At 32.1% G+C, this 20,533-nt stretch overlaps 1 protein-coding gene across 1 annotated transcript in view; it reads left to right on the top strand.

Annotated features, from left to right (window-relative positions):
- LOC140452095 (heart- and neural crest derivatives-expressed protein 2-like) overlaps positions 1 to 19,593 on the top strand; it is a 66,465-nt gene extending 46,872 nt beyond the window's left edge. The window contains exon 5 of the mRNA XM_072546159.1: positions 18,260 to 19,593. Within this exon, the coding sequence (XP_072402260.1) occupies positions 18,260 to 18,352 (93 nt within the window). The 3' untranslated portion in view covers positions 18,353 to 19,593. The remainder of the gene's footprint in view (positions 1 to 18,259) is intronic.
- The last annotated feature ends 940 nt before the right edge of the window (positions 19,594 to 20,533 follow it).

The following is a 20,533-nucleotide window of genomic DNA, read 5'->3' as shown; positions in this document are numbered from 1 at the left end:
TATTAGGGATCCCAGGTATATAAAACTATTTACTACTTCAAAGCCCACAATCTCTTTAATGTGTTGAAGATTATTTCGAGCTCTGTTTACTATCATGATCTTGAGAGTATCTAGAATGATATTAAAGTCAGATAAAAAATAATGAATTAAAAATTGAAAATATTTCTGAATTTCCACAAGGAATCTAAGTTCCTGTAGTTTGGCTGTATACCATATATAACAAAAAAAATTTTTTGTTATATAAAAAAAAAGGGTTGGGGTTGCGCCCTAGATTTCTCACCCCTGTACCAGCCGATATGTACGGCACTGCAAAAAAGTAATCTAAATAACGATCCGAAACTATGTATATGAATGCCGTACCGTATCAAATTGTCAATCACAAGATGATGAAAAGAGGTTTACCAACGAATACGAGTAAATTTATTGGACAGTTGAATTGCACGAGAAATATAAGCAGAAATATAGCAATAAAAATAATGCGTTTATTTATTTCTCGTATTTATTCAATTAAAAGCTTATCTTATTAACAAAACATTTAGAAAATGCGAAATAAAATTGTGGGCAAAACAAGTATAAATAAAACATAGACTCTCTTCTCACTCTTGATAAAAGTAGAGAATATTATAGTACACATAATAAAAGGAGCAATATTTCCTATTTATCTCGCATTGTCATTGAAATCATATGGTGACTAAACAATTACTGAGCCTAACGCCCTGTCACAACAAATAATCAAATATATTGCTATTATCCAATGGCGTCATCGAAAATAGGAAAACAGTGTTATCCTCTCAGCAATCTTTTATCTATTTTGGAAGATAATTACTGTATCAGTACCGCCTACCCAATATATTATCTAACCAGATTAGTCTTTCCTACCAGGACCGTATTGCAAAGATTAATTACATGTAACATAGTGTTTAAAACTAAATATATTCAATAGAATAACTGTATTATAAGTTTTTTTAACGAGAAATGTCTTCGTAAAATAGATAAAATACATATTCTGCATATAGCACATTATATTTAGATTTTTATTCGTGAATCACGCCGAATGTCGAGTATTAAGGTAATGGTACATTGCATTAACTAATAAAAAACCCAAAAATGGTCTATTTCTACTTCTACCTCTATTCAATAAGAAAAATGTATCGCAACGATTTAGTAACAATGTAATAAAAACGTTTAAAAATAAAGAAAATATAAATTGAATGGCACCATCAGAGATAGAATGCAACAGGCTCTGACTGTAGTTACAGAATGGACTTCAAATGTAGGGCTTAACATAAGCAGACCAGTCTGTACATATGTAACTCCGTGGTTATTGTTATTTGTTGCTCTGGAAACCATTAGGGTCTTCTAATTTTATTGTATTGCCACAAATTGGTCCCATCGCTCCTGTAGTGATTCTTTCCTAAGTTAACATGCTCCTTTTCTAACTTGGCTGCACCGTATTGAAGACGACCAATAGTCAGAAATACGTATTTACGGTTGCCTTCCGTCATCTGGACGTTGATAGTATTACAGTTTTTGTACAGTACAGTACGTTGAGAGAGAGAGAGTTTTATGTTTTCTATGAAGTACTTTGGAATTACTCCAGTGGTAGTAAGAATAACAGGTATTGTTTGAGTACTTTCCATTCTCAATTGTCTTCGTATTTTAAATTCCAGATCTCTGTACTTGGCGTTCTTTTCGTTGTATTTAATACGCAGATTGTTCTTTTTAGGTATCACCACACATCGATTAGTGTTAGATATCGCCACATACTCTCAGGAACTTATTTATAATTTGGGAGATGGTTTGATTGGAGAAGACCAGTTTAAAATCTCTTTTTTTGAAGAAGATTTTGTTTTGTGAAATTTACTTAACATTTTTTATCAGAACGGATGAGTTATCACGTTTGTAATAAATAAAAATGTTGTTCGGTATCGGTAATCTAAGAAAAATTTGATTTTTTTTCAATAAGAAGGATATAATTGCATATTAAATCATAGGTTTTACAAACAACTTTTCATTATAACATTTTTCGATATTGTGAAATATAAAGGTACTTCACTCTTGAGCGAAATTCATATTCATATTGACATACCTAGTATAAGATTAAAAAATTTGATATCTCATGGTTGCATCCTAGGTTTTGTACCATGCACAGCTTTTTATAAAGAATAACTTTTTTCGTAAAATTAATAATACAAAATTTCCCATATGGTTCCAAATTACGCAGACACACTGTATATGTAAATTGTGATTAAGTGAGGCAAAGTTTAGGAAACATTTTTTCCGCTCAGAACTTTCGTAGATTCCAAAATTTGTGCTTGATTTCTGGGTGGCAATTTTCCTCTGTGGACGTGGACTATAATTGCAGTGATTTTTCAGATAGGCTTGTCTGTATTTATAATAAGGCATTTTCTTTAATACAATTAATTCAAAACACCCTGGACTACCAAAGGTATCCGCATATTAGACAAGAATATGCGTTCACCACTGTACATCAAGAAATTTACTATTAACGTCTTTGTCACTAAATATATCCCCAAGTACAGAGGAACCAGGACAATACCAGACTGGTTTCAGAGGTGGTAAACCAACAATTCATCAGATTTCAACCCTGAGACAAATTCTAGAGAAAACACTGGAATACGGTGTAGGCACGGACCACATATTTATAGACTACAAGGCAGCCTACGACTCTGTAAATAGAAGAGAATTGTTTAGAGCAATGATAGACCTAGGAGTACCAAATCCGTTGGTAAGTCTAACCAAACTAACAAATCACAACTACCGGTTCAATATATAACAAATCTGTGCAAATACTAGCATATGCTGATGATATCAATATTGTTGGGAGAACAGAAAACGCAGCACGAGAGGCGTACGTAGCACTAAAGGAAGCAGCTACAAAAATGGGTTTAAAAATAAACACCAATAAAACAAAATACATGAAAATAGGTACGCAATCACAAATACTACGGCCACTTGTTATAGAAAACGACGTCATCGAAGCAGTTAACGAATTTGTATACCTGGGAACGCTCGTCAATATTGAAAAAGACAATACCGCAGAGATAAACCGCAGAATTTGCACGGCTAGTAGATGCTATTTTGGGCTTAATCTCCTTTTTAAATCTACAGTTATATCAAGAAATACAAAAGTAAAACTCTACAAAACAATAATACGCCCAGTCCTAACATATGGTTCAGAACCTGGACTTTAACAAAAAGCAATGAAAACATGTTAGGATGTTTCGAAGAAAAATACTAAGGCGAATCTATGGAGCGGTAAATGAAAATGGTGTCTGGAGAAGACGATACAACTTTGAACTCTATAGAATATACCAGGAACCAGATATCGTAAAACACATTAAGATAGGACGTCTGAGGTGGGTAGGCCATGTAATGCGGATGAAGCAAACCGACCCAGCTAGAAAAACACTCCTTGATAGACCTATTGAACTAAGAAGAAGAGGAAGACCCAGAACAAGATTCCTAGACAACATAGATCAAATTAATTACTATTTAAATGGGTAATAAAATTACCCATTTAAATAGTACATTAATATTGTTAAAAAACAAAATTTGTTTAATCTCATTATAAGGGTAGTGAAAAATCGAGTGTCTGCAACTATACACCTATTGTCTTACTACCAGTCCTATCCAAAATTATTGAGAGACTTATGAAAGCCCGACTTATGTCCTTTCTCGTTGAAAATTTTATCACAAAGTCAGTTCGGCTTTTTATCTAACAAATGTACCAGTGATGCTATGTTTTCTGTACTACACGAGGTCTATTAAGTACTAAACAATAATCTTTATACTGCCACTGTTTTTTGTGATTATGCTAAAGCTTTTGATTGTCTAAATCACGACATTTTGATAAAAAAACTAAATTTCTACGGAATTCGAAGTATTGCTTTGAATTGGTTCCAATCTTACTTGAGGAATAGGAAGCAACTAGTTAGAGTAAATGCTAATGACTCTAGTCACAAAAGCATTGTATGTGGAGTACCACAAGGTTCAGTATTAGGTTCTCTACGTTTCCTTATCTTTATAAATGACATCACTAACTTAAAAACCGATGGAAAATTTTCTTTTTGCTGATGATACCAGTATTACCTGGAGAAACTCTAATATTGCAACTCTTCATGCAACTATACCTTCTGATCTACTTAAAATAAAAACCTGGTCCGTCTCTAATTTACTCTCTTTTAAGTTGGATAATACAATAGCATTATCCTATAAAGGAGCTCTTCAACCCTTGCTTCTTAATAACAGCCAGATCAGTATCGTTGATTCTGTAAAATTTCTTGGTATTTTTATAGACAGCAACCTTAAATGGTCTCTTCATATCGATTTGTTAACTAAGAAACTAGCATCAGCCTGCTATGCAATAAGATCTGTTTCGAAGGAAATCAATTTAGTATCTTCTAAAATAACATATTTTTCTTTGTTCGAGTTGCATCATCGATATGGCCTTCCTTTTTGGGGTTCTAGTATAACTGCCCAATCTGATGTTATTTTTAAATTACAAAAAGGAGCAATACGGTATGTTTTTGGCCTTAGTAGAATAACACATTCCAGAAGCTGCTTTAAAAATCACGGGATTTTAACTCTTCCCTCTTTATATATTCTAGAAACTGTTTGCTTAATTCGTAAACACCTACATGTTTTTCCAGCAAAACCTAACCATGACTACTCCACCAGAAAAGAAATTCAACCTTTGATCTGTATTTACCGATTCTGTCCACTGAGTTAGTAAATAAATCTATATTATATTCGACAAAAAAATTATACAACCATCTCCCTTTGCAACTTAAATCTACAACTATTTCCTTAAGTTCCGTAAATTGACAAAAACCCATCTATCTGAAAGACCATATCATTCAGTGGAAGAGTTTCTTAACGAATAACTAAGAAATTACAGTACGTTTAAGTACAAGCAACTAAAGTATTTTTATATACAGTGTGTCCGTAAAATATGGAAGAAATTCGATATTTCCTAAATGAAAAGCCTTTTTAAAAAAATCTAAAACACGTCGATTTTAAATTTAATGTTCTACATTTTACAATAAAATTTCATTATACACGGTGATACACATTATAGTGATGACGTCATCGGCTCTTTTTTAAATGTAAAAATGAGCTGATTCCAAAAAAGTATAATACTGGGTGTCTAATGGATATAATTTGAAAGATATTGATGATTTCATAAATTTTCAGTGACAATAAAGCATATTTCTATTCTATTCTATTTAAACGTCCAAAATAAAATATCTAAATATACGTATATGTAACATAATATATATATATATATATATATATATATATATATATATATATATATATATATATATATATATATATATATATATATATATATATATATATCTTTAAGGTATATGACCGTTTAATTTAATATAAAAAAATGTGCACTCGTAAGTGAATGGGATGTTATCGGTCTGGAGATAAAAAAGACAAGAGTTGTGCTACTTTATCTATTTATTGAAGACGTTTCGCCTATTGTTCAATAAGCATCATCAGTTCATCTAAAAGAGTGTTATTAGCGATACATCTAATATGAAAAAACAATTAAGTAAATGATCTTACCTTTAAAAGATCTGTAGCATTACAATGTTGTTATTGCAAAGAAACATCAAAAAATTAATATAATAAATATAACAGCAAAAAATATAGAAACACAGAACGCTGGAAGACTCCCAATTTAACTAATTTGTTTTAAATTTCACTTTTGAAAACATTGATTGATTAAATCTATCAAAAAATATAATTGTCAATTTTGAATTGTTATATAAACAACGGCACGGCTAGGGTTCTTGACTGTTATGATCATATATCATGAAAATGAAGTATTTGAAAGCTCGACTGTCAGAAATGACAATCAGCTGGTGAGATTGAAGGAAAAGTTTTATAGATGTCAACATAAATGTTATGATATAATAAAAGAAGTTGAAGAAGAAAACAATAATTAAAAGTAGAATACGGAAGAATCAATTTTGTAGTATTAGTGCATGGTAAATTTGGCTTAAGTTGCTGATATCAATAAATAGATAAAGTAGCACAACTCTTGTCTTTTTTATCTCCAGACCGATAACATCCCATTCACTTACGAGTGCACATTTATATATATATATATATATATATATATATATATATATATATATATACATATTATAACTATTCAAAAACAAGTGAGTTCCTGCAAAAACATTTCCCAGCTTTAACCACAGTGACAAATAATTATGTGACGAGTGAAGGCTGCGAACAAAAGGGGAGTTGCCATACTGGAGCTATTATTCGTCCTTATAATTAAATTATTATATACTTAACTTAGACTGTTTTGACTTTCCAAATTTAATTCCAATCCAATTCTGGTCAATTACCGAAATTAAGTTTAGGGGCACCGGAGGATGCAGACGAGGGCATTATTTGCATTGTTATAAGACGATAATTGAGATGTAGAGATCTATTATATGTACGGGGAGCAAAAGTTTTAAAATAATAATCTACAGACTGAAGATTATTAGTCCAGTAACTTTGGAATAAATTATTTAAAACTATAATTAGTAGGATTTTTTTATTTAGCTTTACGTGTCTCGACAGCGTAGGTCACTGACACTGGTACAATTAATTTTATTACATTAAATTACAAGAATATACAGTAACATTACAATCGATAAAGTTATACATTAAATATTGGTACAATTAATAATTAATAATAAACTACAATTCTTCTTCTAAATTTCCTGGTAAAGCCTAGTTTCAAAGAGATAATCAATAAGATTTTGGAATTGATCTGGCGACGTGACAGTACTTTGTAGGTTTCGACTCAAAAAGAGACAGAACTCGATGGTTACGTCCTCTAAAGATTCTCGTGCATATTTATCTGCCAGATCATTTCCCATGATTCCAATATGAGATGGCACCCAAAGGAAAGCAATGCTTTTGTGATTGAGATTGTGCAATTCTTGTCTAATGACTTTGGCCACAGGATGGGAAGAATAGATTTTAGAGAGATTGTTAGAAAGCTAATTTCAGACACATATATATATATATATATATATATATATATATACATATATATATATATATATATATACATATATATATATATATATATATATATATATATATAAATATATATTTTTCAAATTATTTTTTCGACCGCACTGTTTTAAATATTGATTTATAGTATCAGCAATCGGTCAGGAAATAAAACTCTATTTGTTCAGTCTCAATATTTCGTATTATATATAATTGTACAACGGGAATTCACTCTATAAAATATTGCGGTTACCATAACTCCTAAATAAAATCAAACAAATATGTCATTTATTTAGATATGCCAAAAAAATTTAAATTTTCATTCTTATAGTTGTAAGTATTAAAATATTCATTTTGTTTACATATAATCATTAATTATTCTAATAAATTTACAGTTTTCTCCTGAAAAAGTCACAAAATCGTGACGAAATATTGAGACTGAACAAATAGAGTTTTATTTCCTGACCGATTGCTGATACTATAAATCAATATACATATATATATATATATATATATATATATATATATATATATATATATATATATATATATATATATATATATATATATATATATATATAGAAATGTTTCTTCAACGTCGATATTCCCAAAAAAAAATCTTTATTTCGAAAATAAAAAGTTACAATTTTTGAGAAATTCTACAAACTACTACATTTAATGATTTTAAACTTGACTATTGAAACATAATTACAATAATAATAAAAATATTGATTTCTTCCTATTTATAACGTCGGATATCGGAATCTGCTGATTCTTAATAGTAAGGGAGCTTATGGCTACATTTCTCCTCCCTCCATTGGTTGGGACTTCGTCCTCGAAGTTTTGGTTACTTCGGCTCGTCTAGTATCTGGATCTGGGCAGGATGCAATTTTTCTCCAAATAGGATTTTGGAAATTCGTTTTCTTTTCCTAATTAGGAAGATTATTAGGAAAGCTAAAATAGTTAAAAATATTATAACAGAAGTGGTGCTCAGTCCTATGGATAATCGGGGTAGTACTTCTATGGTATCTATTGGTTGAATTTGGCCATGTGTCTCTGGGATTGTTAATTTTTCGATTTTCATCTCATGGTTTGGTATTAATTTTATTGGAACAATTTTTGGAATGGAAATGTCTTGAGACGTCTTTTTATTAAATTGGATACCTTCAATCATTATTGGTACATCTGTCGTCAAGAGGCTGGTTGAATTAATTTCTATCTGCAGGATTCTCATTGGGTGAACTATTCCTAGCAATATGACTTTGCTGGTTTCTTGGAAAAAGTTCTCTGTGATTAATGTTTTTGTGCAATTATCTACATTGGGTATGTTACATTTGGATTGTACATAGTTGGAACAAACTATGTTATCGCCTTGTCCTATGCAAGTGTTGAACCATTTATTATTTGTATAGTAGCTTGCAGGTGGCAGAATCATAACATGATCTTTGTTTGGAATGGGATAGATTTTATAGGTAGTGTAAGGAATTTCATGGAGTATAGGGATTTTAATTATTATGAGCATTGTATTTGAAGTTACACAAACTAAAGTTTTTGTTGACTCTATAAGTTCATAAGGGTGTTCATTACTATTGGGAATTGAATTTCTAGGATAAATTTTGAGAAGGTTCTCTTTAAGGTCTATTATTTCCTTTAAAGTGAATAATTCTATATTGGAGATATTAAGTTCAGATAAAGTAATGGTTCTAATAAGTTTCATTAGAAATTCGTTTATGTTTTGGAGATTTATTATCTCATTGTGTAGAATGATATAGCTGTCAAAATCAGCTGATAATTTGTTGAGTGCAGATATGAGAATTGAATTATCAGAATTTAGTTTTTCTAAAAGTTTATCGAATCTCGTGTTAAAAGAGTTTCCATAAGATATTTGGTTATTAAATTTTTTTATGATTTCGTTTTGTTTATTTTCTAAAGAGATTATGTGTGATTTTAACAAGTCTAAGTCAGAGTCGTCTGGATTTCCAGTCACGTATTTGATGGCTGTACCTAGAAAATTAAAAAGTCCGCGTTTCTTTTTGTTTGTTCTTGTATGTGGGTGTATTGGGAGTACAGTAGCGAGAGAGGTGCATTTTTGAAGTGATCTTTGAAATAGCTTGTCGGACTAGCGTCAATTCTGTCGGATAATTTGTCTAGTGGAATGTGAAGAAAATGTCTGTGATAGTGGGAGATTTCTCTTGATTTGCCTATCTCTTCAGCATAGTAACCATTATTTGGAATCTCCTGAATATTGAGTGGATGGACCAGGGCGAGGATTGTCCTGTGAAAAATTTGGGTCTTGAGTAGGTTTATCTACATGTTTTCGTATTCGTTTTACATATTTAAGGTGAGTGCTTGTTAAATTTTGTTTATCTGTTTTACCGATTATTTTTGTTTTGTCTTGCGTTTCTGGATGAATAGTGGAGAAAGGGGCTTGTAATTTGGACTTATGTTTTTTCTTAGAAACATATAGGGATTTTGTAAGGTCTATTTCCGGAATATCTTCGGCATTTTCGTTTTGTCTATCTAAAAGTTGTTGTCTTTTTTGTTTTTGTTTATTATATAGTTCTGCAATAAAGGGTTGGAGTTCTTCTTTATGTCTTTGATTATATGTTTCGTATATCGGAAGATCAAAGTCGAAATGTATTTCTTCTGCATAGGGTCCGTACAGAATTGAGAACGGGGAATAATCTGTGGAACTGTGGATTGATTGGTTGTAAATAAGAATGGCGTGTGTTAGAATGTCATCTAACGAATCATTTGGATTTTGGGGTTGTAAGGTCCTAAGTTTTTCAATAAGAGTTGAATGAAAGCGCTCTACAGGAGAGTTTGAGGAAGAATTGTTTACTGTTGTAAAATGTATTTCGATTTTGTGGATATTTAGGAATTCTTTAATGACTGCGGAATTAAATTCGGTGCCGCTGTCGCATACAATCTTTTTTGGATAATTGTGGTGCGAAAAGTAGTGTCTTAATTTATTTAGTATGGAAATGGAAGTTTTGTCGGTGAGCTTATAGCATTGACCGTATTTGGAAAAAGAATCTATTATTGTGAGATACAGGTTTTTATTGCAGTGGAATAGATCGATATGTAATATATCAAAAGGTTTTTGACCTAACAACGGTCCTAATTGGGGAAGTTTATAAGGGCGTCGTTCGTATTTATTTTTTAGGCAAATTTCGCATTTATTGATAAAATTAGAAATAGTTGTCTGCATTGAGGGCCAATAAAATTTTTGTTTTAAATGTTTGTAGGTTTCAATTATTCCGTTGTGATTTTCTACGTGATATTTCTTTATGCATTCTATTTGTTGGTTTTCTTCTTCTATGTCCTGAAGTAGTATATTGCAAAATACTGCTTTGACTGTGGAATTTATTTTTTCTTTAAAATAGTTACAGATAAAAGGTCTAAATTCGTGAGGGATTGTTATTGCAAATTTTTGATTTGGTCTAAGGATATTTTGGAAGGTATTTGCTATTTCTGTTTTCCAATTATTCGTCAAAGTGACAGTGTAACGGTGTTTGTTAAAAATTCTTTTGTATTTAATTTCAAAATTATTTGACTCTGGTTTAAAAATAATTTGGTTTGAGGATAAATTAATTGGTTCAGGTGAAATCTCTATTCCAGTGATAGGGTTCTCAGCTGATGTATGTTGTGTGTTAGTACTGTTTTGTAAGTTGTCAAAATCGGCAAGGAAATCGTCTATGTCGAAATTGTCGGGTGGTTCAGCACATTCTGAATTCGGGGGTTCAGCACATTCTGAACTCGAGCTTAGGGCATTTATTTGGACTCGGCTAAGAGCATCAGCGACTTGATTCTCTTTGCCTTTTTTATATTTAACTTCAAAATCATATTCTTCTAGTTTAAGTCTCCATCGGGCTAATCTAGAAGTGGGGTCTTTAATTTTGTAGATCCATACGAGAGGATTGTGATCTGTTTCTACAGTGAATTTTTGGTTGTATAAATACATACGGAAGTGTTTACAAGAATCTAGTATGGCTAAAAGTTCTTTTTCAATAGTGGAGTAGTTTCGTTCTGCGGAATTTAGAGTTCGAGAATAGTAGGCAATAGGGTGATTATTTTGAGATAATACTGATCCTATAGCTATATTAGAGGCGTCTGTAGTCAGTACAAAAGGCTTTTCGAAGTCTGGATATTGTAAGACTGGAGTATTAGTTAACAATTGTTTGCATTTTGCAAAACATTCTAAATAATTTGGATTTGTGGGGTCGATAGTTGCTCCTTTTCGAGTACATCTCGAAAATGGGGATGTTATTTTTGCAAAGTTGGGAATGAATCTTCGGTAGTAACCGATTAAACCAAGAAATGATTTAATTTCTTTTACTGTTTTTGGTAGAGGATTTTTTTGTATAGCTTCGATTTTTGCTGGGTTAGGTTTGATTCCTTCGGTTGTCACTACGTGACCTAAGAAAGAAACTTCTTTCGTGAGAAACTCGGATTTGTCTTACTGAATTTTTAAATTATTTTTCCTAAAAGTGTCAAAAATAGTCGCAATATGAACTAAGTGTTCTTGCAGTGACTTGGAAAAAATAATGACATCGTCCATGTAGACGAAGCAAAACTTATGAATAAAGGGCCTAAGAATATTGTCCATTAACCTTTCGAATGTTGCTGGGCTATTCTTTAAACCAAAGGGCATACGTAAAAATTCAAAGTGACCATGCGGAACTGAAAAGGCTGTTTTCCGAATAGAATCCGGATGAACTTCAATCTGATGGTAACCTTGAGCTAAATCTAATGTTGTGAAATAACTGGCTTTTCCTAAGTTATCCAGTATCTCATCTATCTGAGGAAGTGGGTAGCGATCACTTTCAGTATGATCATTGAGCTTCCTGTAATCAATTACTAATCTAAATTTTTTCTGACCTGAGGCATCAGCTTTTTTTGGTACTATCCAAACTGGAGCTGAGTACGGTGAAATTGACGGTCGAATTATCTTATTATCTAATAAATTATTTATTTGTTTTTTTTTTATTTCTTCCTGCATTGCTTTGGGATGCCGAAATCCCTTTACATAAATTGGATTTTCATCCTTCGTTTTAATTTCGTGTCTAACAGCTGACGTGAAAGTTAAATTTTTGTTTTCGTCGTAAAATACATCTTTAAATTTTTTGCAAAGATTTATAATTTTATATTTTTCTTCGTTATTTAAGTGCGAAGTACGGATTTTATTTTCATTAAAATGCGTCGTCGGAATTTTTACTATATTATAATTACAAAAGTTCTCAACTTCAATTCTCTTATTAAATTTCATAGGCATAGGTAAGTCGATAGTGTCTATAAAGCCGTTTTTTGCAACGTGAATAGAATGGGGAATTTTGATACCTTAAAAGTGTCTTTCGCGCAATAAAACTTCGCCATTATGAACGCTTACTGGAATTTTTTGGTATAAAGTTTCAAATGGAATGCTAACGTGAGGATTCTCAAAGGTTAAAGTATGAGTTGCGTAGCTAATTGTGGCGTGGAATCTTTTCAGATCGTAAGTTCCAAGGAGGATATCAAAGTGCTGACTAAAGTCGGCGACTTTTACGTCGAATGTTTGTGGAATTCCATATTCTAGGAATAGTGGCGTCTTAATATTTAAGTCGTGCTTGGAAGTAATTTTCATTGACGTTAGCGAAAAAGGTTTTCGATAAATATGATTTTTATCAAATAGTTTGAGAGCTCGCGGATTTAAAATTGAATGGGAACCGCCGGTATCGATTAAAACGCGTAGATGTGTTTTGGGTGTAACGAAGCAGGGTAACCCAGGGGAACTTTCGATATTATATAGGTTTATACAGGGGGTGGATGATCGTTTAACGGGATGGCTTGAAAATCCTGATGATTTTCATCATGCAAATCGGGCTCTTGTTCGGATTCGTAATTTTCGAAATCATTTTCGAAATATTGGGTATCATTTGAGTCTATGTGAAAATTGTGGCTTCTATTAGTTGTAATTGTCATGGGCTGATGGTTTCTGGTTGTGGTAGTTTAAACACCGCTCATTGGAGTAGCAAAATTTGGTTGGGGTCGAGGAGCTTTATATTTATTTAATCTTTGTTGGTTGTTTTTCGGAACATTGATTCGTTGGAAGGATTGATTTTGTTCGTGAGAACTGAAATTTTGTCTCTGAGGAAAATTATAGTTCTGTTGTGGAGTGAAGTTAAAATTGGGCTCTGTGTTGTGAGTTGAAGGTCTCACATAATTTGAATGCGTGGGTTGGAAGTTTGAGTATGTGGGTTGAAAGTTTGAGTATGTGGATCTTTGATTATTCGAAGATTGATAGGGTTTATTTTTGAGTGGGGCCTTTTTGTTTTGTTGGCTCTTAAGGAAGTTCATGTATTGTTGTTGATTTTTGTGGTTATCGTAGGCAATACACTTTTGAAGGGCTTCTTCTAGGGAATTTAATTCAAAATGCGATAAGTATTCGCAATAAGGCTCGTTGATTCCGGTACAGAAAGTTTTGAGGGCAATGTTTTTGAAGTATGGAGTTTTAAAAGTGACTGTCGCGGGATTATCGTTTAGGGTGATGTGTTGGAGTAAATCGTTCAGATTTGTAGTTATTCTCTGATGATAATTGTCGTAGGATTCACTATGTTTTTGGACGGTAGTGGATAGTTGTGTTACTAATATGTCTTCGGAACGTCTGTCTCCGTATTTAGTTAATAACGCTGGACGAATTTCTGTCCAATTGGTTTTATTAGAATAGTTTAAGAAATTTCTAGGTTCTCCTTTAATTCGAGATACGATATGGCAATTTAAGATAAATTCTTGGGACGGATTTAAATCTTGGGTGCCTAAGAAAACTATTAAATTATCTACTGCTTTGATAAAGGTGGAGAGGTTGTCTCCAGAAGAGAATTCGGGCAGAGTTGAGCAAAGGCTAGCAATATCGCTATTGGTCATCGGCATTTTGGAACGTAATTTAGATGCAGGCTTAGATTTAGAGGTTTGTAGATTTCTTTTTATTTTTAAATTTAAATTGTCGAATAGTAAACTTAAATTTTCGATACTTTTTTGGGAAATATCATTCAATGTACTCATAAAATATATGCAAAAATATAAATGCAAGTATATATAAAAAATTCGTTGAAGTAAAATGTTATAAATAATATAAATTCAATAAACAATAAATAATAAATTCAATGTAAATGTTTAAGAATTCAATTAAAATAATAAATGCTCATAAACAATGGTAAAGAAAGGAAAACCTTAAGCAACGATGATCGTGTTTGATTTCCAATACATTTTTCTCTTTTACCAGGTTCTTCAGGATTTCATTAAACTAATGTAGACCAGGAAACGACTATGTTTCTGTATGAAATATCCTGTGGTTCGCAGCGCCAGAAATGTTTCTTCAACGTCGATATTCCCAAAAAAAAATCTTTATTTCGAAAATAAAAAGTTACAATTTTTGAGAAATTCTACAAACTACTACATTTAATGATTTTAAACTTGACTATTGAAACATAATTACAATAATAATAAAAATATTGATTTCTTCCTATTTATAACGTCGGATATCGGAATCTGCTGATTCTTAATAGTAAGGGAGCTTATGGCTACATTTCTATATATATATATATATATATATATATATATATATATATATATATATATATATATATATATATATATATGTAATCTGCAGTGGTTAGCGTACAGAAGCGCCACCTGCTTTGGCGGCCGTGAACAAAAACGATATAATAATATCGTTTCCTGCCCTCTGCAAAATGGTTTCCTGTCCTCTGGGCTATACATTTCGCATAGCCCAGAGGACAGGAAACGATATTATTATATCGTTTTAGTTCACGGCCGCCAATGCAGGTGGCGCCTCTGTACGCTAACCACTGCAGTGGTGAAGCTTTAGGAGACAGTCGTTGGACTTCTGAGTTTGAATTTGTAACGGCCCAAGTATCTGATGAAGCTGCGATAGGCCGAAATGATTCATAACACTTTATTGATACCGATTCGAGCACGGGAAGTTTAACGAATTTGTCCTCCTAGGCCATATATATATATATATATATATATATATATATATATATATATATATATATATATATATATATATATATATATATATATATATATATATATATATATATATATATCTATATATATATATATATCTATATATATATATATATATATATATATATATATATATATATATATATCTATATAAGGATTTTCACAGCTGTCGCCGCCTTTCTTGTTTCAGCCAACGTCTCCAATCCTTTCTGTTCTGCCATTCTCCATCTCTAAGGTCTCGTCTTTCCATGGCCTCGTCCACTTCATCCATCCATGATCTTCGGGGTCTACCTCTTTTCCTCCTTCCTATTGGGTTCCAATCCGAAATCTTTGCTATCCACCTTGTATGATCTGTTCTTCTCACATTTCCATACCAAATTAAACGTTTTTCTTTGATGTAGCTGAGTATGTCTTGTTCTACTGCCATTCTTCGTTTTATCTCCTCATTTCTGATGCGATCCATTTTTGTCACTCTGCAGCTTCTTCTCATGAATTCCATTTCAGTTGCTGTGATTTTGGACCTGTTTCGTTTATTTATTACCCAATTCTCTGCTCCATAGGTCATTATACTGCGTACCAAGGTGTTATAAATTCTTTTCTTTGTATTTCTGGTAATCTGTCTATCCCACAGTACCCGGTTCATTTGTTTAATACATGTTCTTGTCTGTGCTAATCTGCTGGTTATCTCTTGCTCGTTGGTTCCATTTTTTAAGAGTATGAATCCTAAATATTTGAATTTGTCAGTGCCGTTAATTTCCCTATTATCGTCCATTTCCAAGTTTCTCACTGGTTCTTGCTCTGTTGTTAAATATTCGGTCTTTTCTAGATTTATTTCCAGTCCATTTTTTGTGTATTCCTTTTCTAATTTTCGGAGCATATAGCACAGATCTTCGTCATCTTGAGCTGTTACCACTTGGTCATCTGCAAAGCTTAATGTGTACAAGACGTTGTCCCGGATTGGTATTCCCATCCCTTCACATTTCCTTTTCCATGGTTTTAATATTTGTTCGAGGAATATCTTGAACAGTGTCGGAGATGTAGAGCATCCCTGCAATAAGCCTTTTGTGGTCTTAAATTCGTTGGAGTATTTATTGCCGGTTTTAACTCTTACCTTGTTGTTGTTGTAAAGGTTTTTTACGGCTTCTATTAACCTCTGAGTTATTCCGATTTCCTTCATCGTGTTCCATAGTTGTTTTCTGGAGACCGTGTCATATGCCTTTTTTAAATCTATGAATGCCATGTCTACTGGTCTATTTTTGCCATTTTTTTTTTCAATTAATTGTTGGAGTGTATATATGTGGTCTATGCAAGATCTTCCTGCCGTGAACCCCGCCTGATCTGCTCCGATTTTATTTGAGATAGATTTTTCCAGTTTTTCTTTCAGTATTTTTCCATATAACCTGCCCATACATGCTATCACACTGATGCCTCTGTAGTTCCTGCATCTCCCTTTTTATGTATCGAGGTTATATTATATGCTTTGGACCATTCATCTGGTATTTCGTTCAGGTTTATAGCGTTACTGAACATTTCGTGTATAATTCTGTGTAGTTTGTCCGTTCCGTACTTAATTAGTTCATTAATGATTCCTCCTGGTCCCCCTGATTTTTTGTTCTTTAAAGTCTTTATGGTATTCTTTACTTCGATTAATGTTATCTCAATCTGTTCTTCAATCTGATTTTGTTGTTGTTCCTGTTCTGTGTCTTGTCTGTATATATATATATATATATATATATATATATATATATATATATATATATATATATATATGAGTAAACCTTTAAAAAAGAAGTACCGATTTCAGCACAACTAATAACTCAACTTTACTCGTATAATGATATTTTAACACTTTTTTGATGAAATAAAATGTTCTAAATCTGTCACCGGTTACTTGTTATAAATGATGTTAATAGCATTTTATAACTTCCATAAACTTCATTCATGCTTTTGAGCTTTGATGTTTCGTCTTTGTTTAAAAGAGGGTAGCTGTAAAGATTTTACGATTTTCAGACTTACATAAGAATTTTTGTGAAGACTCTTTAGGAGAGTCACATACACTAAGAAAACTTGTTAAAACTAACCAATTATTTGCAATTAGTTAGTAAGAACACATCAATAAAAATAAGAATAAATTAAAATAAAGAACACGAAAATACAAAAAGCTAAGGAAATTGTAAAAGAAAAGAAGAGAATACAATTAAAAGTGGCAAACAAATGTTTGCCACTATATAAAGAACACAATAAAAAGAACAGCTTCGAAAAAAATGAAAAAGTCTTTCTATCTGTTGAGATTATGAACGACAAAAAAAAAGCATTTTAAAATTATAAAAAAGGACTTCATTTATGTTTTTTAAAAAGGTTTGTATGTGCTTTTGAACAGATTCTACAGTGATTTTAAGTCGTGATATTTTTACACTAAAAAATCACTATTATTTCTCTCATTTAATTTTTGAAATCTCGCAAAAAAGGCACAATTACTCTCGTTCCGGGTGGCGGCACTATTTTTTTCTTTAGTTTTGAGTCTCCTACTCTCTTTTCTCCTTCGTAAGGATGTAGTGGCGTCATGACGAACCTTTTTCATGACTCTTTTTTTATTTTTGTTGGTAAGATATCTTGCTTTTTCTCTATGTTTTTTGTATTCAGTTATACTTGCTGTGATTTTTCCCTCCTACATCTATTTAAAGCAGATTTGCTGTTTTGTATTCATTCGGCACATTCGTCATTCCACCAAGCACGGATGTGAATTTTTTGATAATCTTTGTTTCGCCTATTGAAGATTCAGCAGCTTTTATTATTATTTCGTTAAGTTATGTTACGGCTGTATTTGCATCCTCCAAAACATTTATTTTGTATATGTTATTCTCAATGATTTTTTAGAAAGAGTTAAAGTCGACTTTCTTTATTTTCAATTTGTGTTGGATATTTTTTCCGTTTGACATTTTTTCATTTATACGCAAATTCGTTAATTTTATAGGAAATAGAAAATAGATATTTAATATTATAAAATTATGATTTATTTCTTATTAATAAATAAATCAAATTAGTCCATCCTTAAAATGTAGATTAGTAACCGCCCAATGTTCAGTATAAGTCACTGTTAGTAATAAAATTTAAGTTGTCACAAAGAATGAATTATAGACCCGGTTGTTTACCGTTTTATTCTAAACAGGAAGACCTGAGCAACTCCAGGAAAGCTAAAGGGCGCACAGGTTGGCCGCAGCACGTGTGGGCATTAGAATTCAAAAAAGAGCCAACACTTTAAGGAAAAATATGGTCTGACAAACGCCCTAGGAGAAAACAACTTTGTTAAGCCAGGGCTGGGTTCAATATTCTTCGACTTACAGAAAAATAAACAGATTTTTAATACTCGGTATAGTACTAATTAAAAATAATTGTTTAAGTTCCATTTTGAAAACGTAACAGTTTTGTTAAATAGTCAAAAATTCAAAATAAAATAATTAAGTGAATTATTTTGGTTGTGGCATGATTTACTTACACGGTTTGTATTTTCTCTTTAAGATTGTTATAAATTAATTGGATTAAAAACGAAATAGTAGAGGGATAAAAAAACGACTTGGTGGTTATACTTGGCTATCTCGTCAAATACGAACACTGATTATAGATAAAGTTCATTTAAAATTTTTAACAAACTTTATAGATTGAAACTTCTTTTTCCAAACATTTTCATACATGTTTTTGCATTTATTTGCTTTCAAAATTTCATGTTTGCCATTAGTGGTAAGTGCTAATTATTTATCAATACAAATTTGGGATCAATTATTCTTCAAACTTAAACTATTTCAGTTTTCTTGACGTGATATATGTCAAGAACCACATCTGCTCAAGTAGACAATATTATTTTTGTCTTCATTGACATTTTTCAATGTGAAATGACCCTCCGAAAAGAGGGATTGGCGTTGGGTTAACTACCCAACCCTGTAAAAACCCTTTTGTTATGAGAGCCACAAGGAAAGAAACCGGACTGTCTAACCTACGACGAACTTGCAAACGAAATAAGGATAATGATTTAAAGATTTGCACGTGGAAAGCAAGAAGCCTTTATCAACCTGGAGCCACGGCTCTGCTTATACAAGAAATGAATAAATCCAAAGCAGATATCATTGCTTTACAGGAAATGAAGTAGACTAGCTTAGGCACCCTGGAAAAAAATAACTGCAATATTTACTACAGTGGACATCCTACCCGACACGAATTTGGTACCGGATTTATTGTAAGCAGCAAGGTCAAACATAGTGTAATTGATTTCAAAGCTATTGATCATAGGATATGTCGAATAAGACTTCAAGTAAAGTTTGCTAATATTAGCATTATTAGCATTCATGCTCCAAAGGAAGAAAAAGAGGATGATGAAAAAGACATGTTTTATGAGGCCCTAGACCGAGAGTACGATGAGTGCCCAAAAAATTACAAGCGGGAGACTTTAATGCCAAAGTCGGAAGAGAGAATATATTTTTGCCCACCATCGGAAACGAAAGCCTACACGTAGACTCTAATGATAACGGTCTCAGAATCATAAACTTTGCGATGTCTAAGAACATGGTAATAGCTGGGACCCGATTTCTCCATAAAAATATACATAAGAGAACTTGGAAATCTCCTGATAACGAAACGATTAACCAAATAGATCATATAATCATCGATGCAAGACACTGCTCTAACTTATTAGATGTTCGGTCTTTTAGAGGAGCACACATAGATAGTGATCACTATTTAGTTAAAGCACGATTTAAAGATAAAATATCCAATTTAAAAGGAGATTGAGAAAAGGAGAGAAAAAATGGACATTAATAAACTAAAAGATCCCGACATTGTAAATGTATACAGACAACAAATAGAAGATCAAATAAGGACAGAAAATTTAGAAGAAGACATTAACCAACCTATAGGCAAATATACGAGATATTTTATTACAGAAATCGGTAGAAAAATTGGGCAAAACTAAGTCAGAAAAAAGAAATCATTGGTTTGATCATGAGTGCGAAATGGCCACAAATAGAAAGAACGCAGCATATCAAAAAACCATCGACGCAGCATGTATCCGGAAAAAAATGAAGAGTATAGACGTCTTAGAAGAGAGGAAAAATGTATCCATCGACGTAAGAAGAGGGAATACAAACAGAACACTCTCAATGAGATACATATTTTATTCGATAAAAATGAAACGAGAAAATACTACAGATCCTTAAATAATAGCCGTCGAGAATTTAAACCAGGATTAAAAATTTGTAACGGTGAAATTCTACATGATAAAAACTCAGTTCTTAACAGATGGGCACAACATTTCAGCGAACATCTAAATATAAACGATATTGAAGGAGGTTACAACATAGACAATCAACAAAATCTACAACGTCAACTACACAGTGAAGACCCAACAAGCGAAGAAGTGCCAAATGCCATCCTAAAACTAAAAGACAATAAA

The sequence above is a fragment of the Diabrotica undecimpunctata genome, chromosome 10 (assembly GCF_040954645.1).
Source record: "Diabrotica undecimpunctata isolate CICGRU chromosome 10, icDiaUnde3, whole genome shotgun sequence".
In the NCBI taxonomy this organism is placed as follows: Eukaryota; Metazoa; Arthropoda; class Insecta; order Coleoptera; family Chrysomelidae; genus Diabrotica; species Diabrotica undecimpunctata.
This window is presented reverse-complemented; position numbering and strand designations above follow the sequence as displayed.